The 6,909-nt window shown below is 44.2% G+C and overlaps 1 protein-coding gene across 1 annotated transcript; it reads left to right on the top strand.

Moving 5' to 3' along the window:
* The first annotated feature begins 1,572 nt into the window (after positions 1 to 1,572).
* On the top strand, positions 1,573 to 3,138 carry LOC139860306 (uncharacterized). The gene has a single exon (XM_071849070.1). It carries the CDS (start codon positions 1,573 to 1,575, stop codon positions 3,136 to 3,138), a length of 1,566 nt encoding a protein of 521 aa, XP_071705171.1.
* Positions 3,139 to 6,909: the final 3,771 nt, after the last annotated feature.

The raw sequence follows: 6,909 nt of genomic DNA, 5'->3' as shown, positions 1-6,909 counted from the left end.
ATCACACTGGAGGTTGTACTAGGTAAACTACCTTTTCAAAGCACGGCGGACATAGAATTCTCAATTGTCAAAACAGATTCCCAGTACAACGTCATCCTTGGGCGTAACGCCATGCAAAAATTTGGAGCAATCACTTCCACAGTACACGGCATGTTAAAAATTCCAACCCCAGCCGGCATAGCAACCTTTAAAGGTGCAGATCACATCATAGTGCATGCTGACGGCCACGTGCCACCGAATCCTAAATACCCGGAACAAAGGATCCAGATCGGAATGACTTTGAGCGTTAATGCAACGGATAAACTTTTCAAACTTCTAGCGGCAAATATCGATGTCTTCGCCTGAGAGCCGTCTGACATGACGGGGGTCCCTCGCGAGATAGCACAGCACCGGCTAAACGTTAACCCGAACATCACACCGGTTGTCCAAAAGAAAAGAGCAATGGCGTTAGAACGAAGTGAATTCCTGGATAACGAAGTACAACGCCTGGTCGATGCTGGTATAATGCAGAAAGTAAAATATCAGACATGGGTGGCATATCCCGTGATGGTAAAAAAGGCAGATGGCTCTTGGCGCATGTGTGTCGACTACAAGGACATCAACAAAGTATGTCCAAAAGACAACTACCCTCTGCCAGAAATCGACTGGAAAGTTGAGTCCCTCTCGGGTTTCAGGTTTTTAAGCTTCCTGGATGCGTACAGGGGCTACCAGCAAATCCCAATGGGAGATGTGGACGAAAAAAAACCGCATTCTTCACAAACAAAGGCATCTTTTGTTATACCAAAATGCCATTTGGACTAAAGAATGCTGGAGAAACATACCAACAGGTAATAAACAAAGCATTTCATGACCAAATCGGATGAAATATCGAAGCATATATGGACGACATCGTCATCAAAAGCAAAACAGAAGAACAAATGATTTTAGATATCATCGAAATGTTTGATTCACTACGCAAAATCAATATGAAGCTAAATCCATCAAAATGCTCTTTCGGAATAGAGGAAGGCCATTTCTTAGGCTTCACGATTACTCTGAGAGGAATCAAGGCGAACCCGAAGAAAATTCAAGCAATCGAAAACATGCAGTCGCCCAGGAATAAAAAAGACGTGCAAAGCTTAAATGGGAAGCTAGCGACACTAACAAGGTTCCTATCACGGGCTGCCGACAGATCCCTTCCTTTCTTCCAAACATTAAAGGGCTGCTTGAGCAAGAAAGACTTCGTCTGGATGGATCAAGCCGAGAAGGCCTTCCAGGATGTAAAGGCATTCTTAAAAGAACTTCCCACGTTAACGGCACCAAGACCGAGAGAAACCCTCACGGTATACCTTGTCGCCTCCTTTGAGGCAATCAGCTTGGTACTAATTACCGACAGAGGAAAAGCTTAAATGCCAGTATACTTCGTAAGCAAGGTGTTACAAAATGGAGAAGTAAACTACCCATGGAAAACTAATTTACGCCTTAGAGCACACGGCACGGTGGTTACGTCGATATTTTCAAGCACATCCGATACAAGTTTTTACGGACCAACCGATCAAACACATCCTGACTAGACCGGAGATTTCTGGAAGAATGTCGAAGTGGGCAATAGAACTTGGCGAGCATGAAATCAACTTTCCCCCGAGACATTCAATCAAGGGCCAAGTCATAGCCGACTTCCTGGTAGAGCTCCCCTCTGATATGGTTAAACAAGGTGAAACCACCGTCACAAGAAGGGACATGGACGAATTCTGGGAATTATATACAGACGGAGCATCGAGTAAGGAGGGGGCCGGTATAGGTATACTCCTCGTTTCCCCAAACGGAGAAGAAATAACCTACGTTATCCAGCTTATGTTCGCCACCTCAAAAAATGAGGCCGAGTACGAGGCCCTAATAGCCAGATTACGCTTGGCAAAAAGCATTGATGTACAACAACTCAAGGCTTACATCGACTCGCAACTGGTAGCAAGCCAGTTAAACAGTAGTTTCGAAGCAAGAGATACATCGATGCAAAAATACCTAGAGCTTACAAAGACACTAACCAAAACATTAGCGGCATTTGAAATAAAGCAAATACCCCGTAATCGTAACAAGAAAGCAGATGCTTTAAGCAAGCTTGCCTCTTTGCTTTATGACCACTTCACCAAAAAGGTTATGGTGGAAGTCCTAGAAAGAAAGTCAACTGATGAGGATACCCTCGTGGCAACAATCACGACAGAAAACGAATATTGGATGACACCTTTCATAAAATACCTTGCCAATGGAACCCTCCCGGAAGATAAGCTACAAGCCCGTAGGATACGAATGCGGGCACCAATGTATAACTTTAAAGATGGCATCATGTATAGAAAATCATTCACAGAGCCTTATTTAAGATGCGTTGGGCCAGCGCAGGCCAAAGAGATCATACAAGAAATGCATGAAGGAGCCTGCTTGACACACTTCGGCTACCAAAAAATAGTCAGCAGGATCAAAAGAATGGGTTATTTCTGGCCACACATGTACCGGGACACATACGATCTAATCATAAACTGCGAGGCGTGTCAAATACATGCTCCTGTCAACCGATCCCCTCGCCGTAACATGGTTCCTATACACGCCGCTTGGCTGTTCTGTAAATGGGGAATCGACATTGTTGGTCCATTCCCAAGAGGTGTCGGAAATGTCAAGTTCCTAGTCGTCGCAATTGATTACTTTACAAAGTGGGTTGAAGCAAGACCACTAAGCACAATTACCGGAAGGAAAATCCTAACCTTTGTATGGGAAGACATCGTTTATCATTTCTGCTTACCACGCGAGATAGTCAGCGACAATGGCACACAATTTGCACACAATCCTTTTAAAGATTGGTGCATAGACATGGATATACAGCAGTCATTCACTTCCATGGCATACCCACAGGCTAACGGGCAAGTCGAAGTCACTAACAGGGACAGCGTTGCCAGCATAAAGGCAAGACTAAGTAAACACCGACAAGGATGGGTGGACGAACTCCAACACGTACTATGGGCACACCGGACAACACCAAAAGATAGTACAAATGAAACACCTTTCAGTATGGTATACGGCACTGAAGCTGTTATCCTGGCTGAAATGCATGTCCTAACTAACCGAATAACAACATTCGATGAACAACAAAATGACGAAACATTATGAGAAAACTTGGATGCTCTTAAAGAACGGCGGACAATAGCACATATCCAGCAAGCCGAAATGAAGCAAAAAATTGCAAACCACTATGATAAAAAAGTCAAGCCACTGGACTTTCAGCTAAACGAGTTAGTGTTACGAAGCAATGAGGCCAGCCGACAGCAAGATGTCAGAAAATTGGGCCCACAATGGGAAGGACCGTATAGGGTTATCGGCATAACTGACTATGGCACATACTACCTGGAAACACCAGACGGAGTTCCGATACAACGCCCTTGGCACGCTTTTCATTTAATGAAATACCATGTGTAACTTACTTGCAACCGGGAGGACTGATCACCCACCCGGAGAGTAGCGATACATCACACTTATGTACTCAAATTATTTCTATGTATAAGTCATCAATAAAGTTTCATTTTATATACTTATACATTGTAACGACTCTGAATATGACATAAACACAATCAAAAGTCTTTTGGCATATTTCAGACCTACCGCCAGAAGAAATGCCTTCTAGCTTTCGTTAGTAGGAGGACACCTCTCGAAGAACCTTCTCGGATGATGAGGGTGTCCGACCATATCATTGATTGTCCGGTTTTACCGTATAAACATATCGACCATACTCACACATAGTCTAGATATCTACGTTATTGTCATGACACAACAAACAACTCATATGAAAATAAACTAGTTTAACAACAAAATGAAAAAACATTACATTCATAACAAAAAACACAACCGAGTGCATATCTCTACGGTTGGTAGTTTAAAATATCCTCCACAGATGAGTTCTCATCCCTACAGATCTTGTCCAATTCATCAAAACTAATCTGGCCGAGAGCCTCATGCGCTCGGCGGCAGTCTTGAACACAAGTAGCGCTTAAATCGTTCTTCATCTTTTAGGCTACGCTACCAGTCGACAAGAAACACTGTACTCGCCTTAACACCTCAAAAGTAGTTAACTTCTTGATGGCCTCAATAAAGGCATTGAACGGTTGATGAACAATGGAGGACTTCAGTAGGCGGGAAAAAACTACTGGTATACCATGTTGCAGGCGGGTAAGCTTACCCAGTGTTGCCGACGCTTTCTTTGATAACTTATTATTATCATCAGAGAGAAGGGCGACCTTTTCCCGCTCCCGGGCAAGGGCCGCCTTCGAAGCTTCCAAGGCCTCCTGGGAAACCTGTAACTCATCTCGGGGTGGTCCAAGGCTTCCTTTGTTGACGCCAACTCCCTCTCGAGACGGGCTATAGTCCCCAACAATTCCGCCACACGCCGATTGTCATTTTCAAACATCACACAATGATCATGAATACCACCAGCATCAGCCTCGCTCCGATCTAATTCATCCGAGATGTTGGGCGAATACGGCAAACTGGGAGCGCAAATGCCGTGCCTATGTGGCAGAAAGAGCAGCTAGCGCCTCTTTCAGGGCCGGAAAGGTAATAAAATTCAGATACTCCCTATAAACTGGATAGTCAGAAGAAGTACAGTGAAGAAGATCACGGAATGGCTCAATATTGTAGTCGAGCAAGACATAAACATTCTCCTCGGCATTGGTCGCTAGCTGCGGACGAGAATCTGAAGCCTCCACAGCAGGTTCCTTGCCAGGATGGTGCCCTTGAACTGACTCTCTTTCAACAACCGTCTCTTCCTCACCCACCCGTCTCTCCTCCACAACCGGTTCAATTCTCTCCCGGGGGACAACCCCCCCAACAAGGGTACCATGGGAACGGATGCTTGCATCCCTGCTAGAACAACACCGGCACGACCTACACAGAAAAACTAGTTAGTACACAACATTCGAACAGACACAAGCCGATAAAAATATGAAAAGCATATACCTTCATTCACCACGGCCGGCTCAGTTCGACGCCTAGTGCGGCGAGTCAACCTACCTTCTGAAGAGCCTCCATTTGAAGACTCCAGGTCACCAGGAGAAGACGCCCGACAACGGCTAGTAGATGCCGGGACCACACCCTCTACCACCTTGTTGGTAAAGACCATTCCGTCTAGACTCTCCGATCAGAGAAACTCCGAAACGGTCAACTCTGCAAAACTCATAAATGTCATTCCATAAACCACAGTTATGAAAGAATAGAAAAATTGCATGGGTACATACCTCTTCCACCTCTACGAGCAATAGGGATCCTGTCAGAATGTCTCCAATTATTGCCAACATTTGCCATCACCAACACGTTCTTGTTATATATCCTTTGAGGGATTTTCAGGCCCTTCAATTGGTCAACCATATCCTCACCTAATTACGACAGCTGTTTCGGTTCTCGCACAGTCACGGACCTAAACAAATAAGACTCCTCATCCCTCATCGAAAAATCAGCAGACTTCGCAAAAACAAACGATTGCACCCAATTATCTGCAATCACCGGCGGCTCCCCAAGAAAATCAATCTCGTCAGTAAATGTATACAACCCTTTACGGTATGATGTCAGTCAGAATATGCTTCTGAAAATATTCAAACTCAAGACCATCCGTAAGCTATTAAAATACATTTCAAACAAAACGATTGAACGAACGCCATTGGGATGCAAACGTGCAATGCTGAGATGGTAAAAGTTAAGGACCTTCATGAAGAAATGAGTGAATTGATACCTAAGATTTGATACCTCGAAAGGTCTAAAATAAATAGCACAATGATTTGGTGGAGGTCCACACACGGTGTTGTGATCTGGGTATCACCAGCCCTAGGTCTCGTAATCGATGGCATATATAGTAAACCCTATCAAGATAGGCTTGATCAACGTTGCTGGGTGCACGCAACACGTCATGAAGAATATTCAAAGGTTTGGGAGGCATACTGAATGAGGGAGAAAACAAAGAAAGATTAAAATTAAGGAAGATAAGAAAACTCTCTCTGAATTATGCAAAATGAAGAATATCGAAAGTGGAAAAACTTAAGTGAAGATAAGTGGTCGCTTATATAGGCAAATATCCTACGCGGGCCCACACAACTCAAAAAGGCACATCGAAACAGGCGAAGCACTTTACTATGATTAAGACAAAATGAAAAACGCATTTATTGCATGTCAAATCACGCGCGTGGGGTATGTTACTATATATATATATATATATATATATATATATATATATATATATATATATATATATATATATATATATATATATATATATATATATATCCTTTAAGTTTGGCAACGCAGCTGTCCCAGCTGACATCACCAAACTGGGGGGACTAGATGATACGCATAATGATCCGTCTCCAAAAAAAAAACACTAAGTGGCAGCATCCCGGCTGAGGCTCACCCGACATAGCCCATCCCGGGAGGGAACATCTTCCCGGTATCACCACAGTAATCGTATAGGGAGGTTACTCATGTATGAACCCGGGTACGATCATACCGAACAGAGGCTAGCCGGGGATATTGCGTAAAGGCCCAGTCCGGGCAAGCATGTGCGCTACCGACATCACCAAGCCAGATGCAAAGGTGCTAAGATGATAAGGATTATATTAGCACACAAATAAGCCTGCTGATAAACCGGCAACTACCTTTCCCGGTCGTGACAAGATACCGTGATTTCCCTATTGGTCAAGGTACTCACCCGTAATTATATAGTCTGGGCCACCACACTACCAGAACTACCACAACTTCCCGGTTTAGAATTCTGGTACGGTACAAGGATAACGTCCCGGGACAATCACGTTGTCTCGGAGCAAGTGCGTTGCCCCGGAGCAGACACTTCATCCCGGAATGAGTGCACTGTTCCAGAATGAATACACGATCCTGGAACAAACA

Source organism: Rutidosis leptorrhynchoides, chromosome 7 (assembly GCF_046630445.1).
Source record: "Rutidosis leptorrhynchoides isolate AG116_Rl617_1_P2 chromosome 7, CSIRO_AGI_Rlap_v1, whole genome shotgun sequence".
NCBI lineage: Eukaryota > Viridiplantae > Streptophyta > Magnoliopsida > Asterales > Asteraceae > Rutidosis > Rutidosis leptorrhynchoides.
This window is presented reverse-complemented; position numbering and strand designations above follow the sequence as displayed.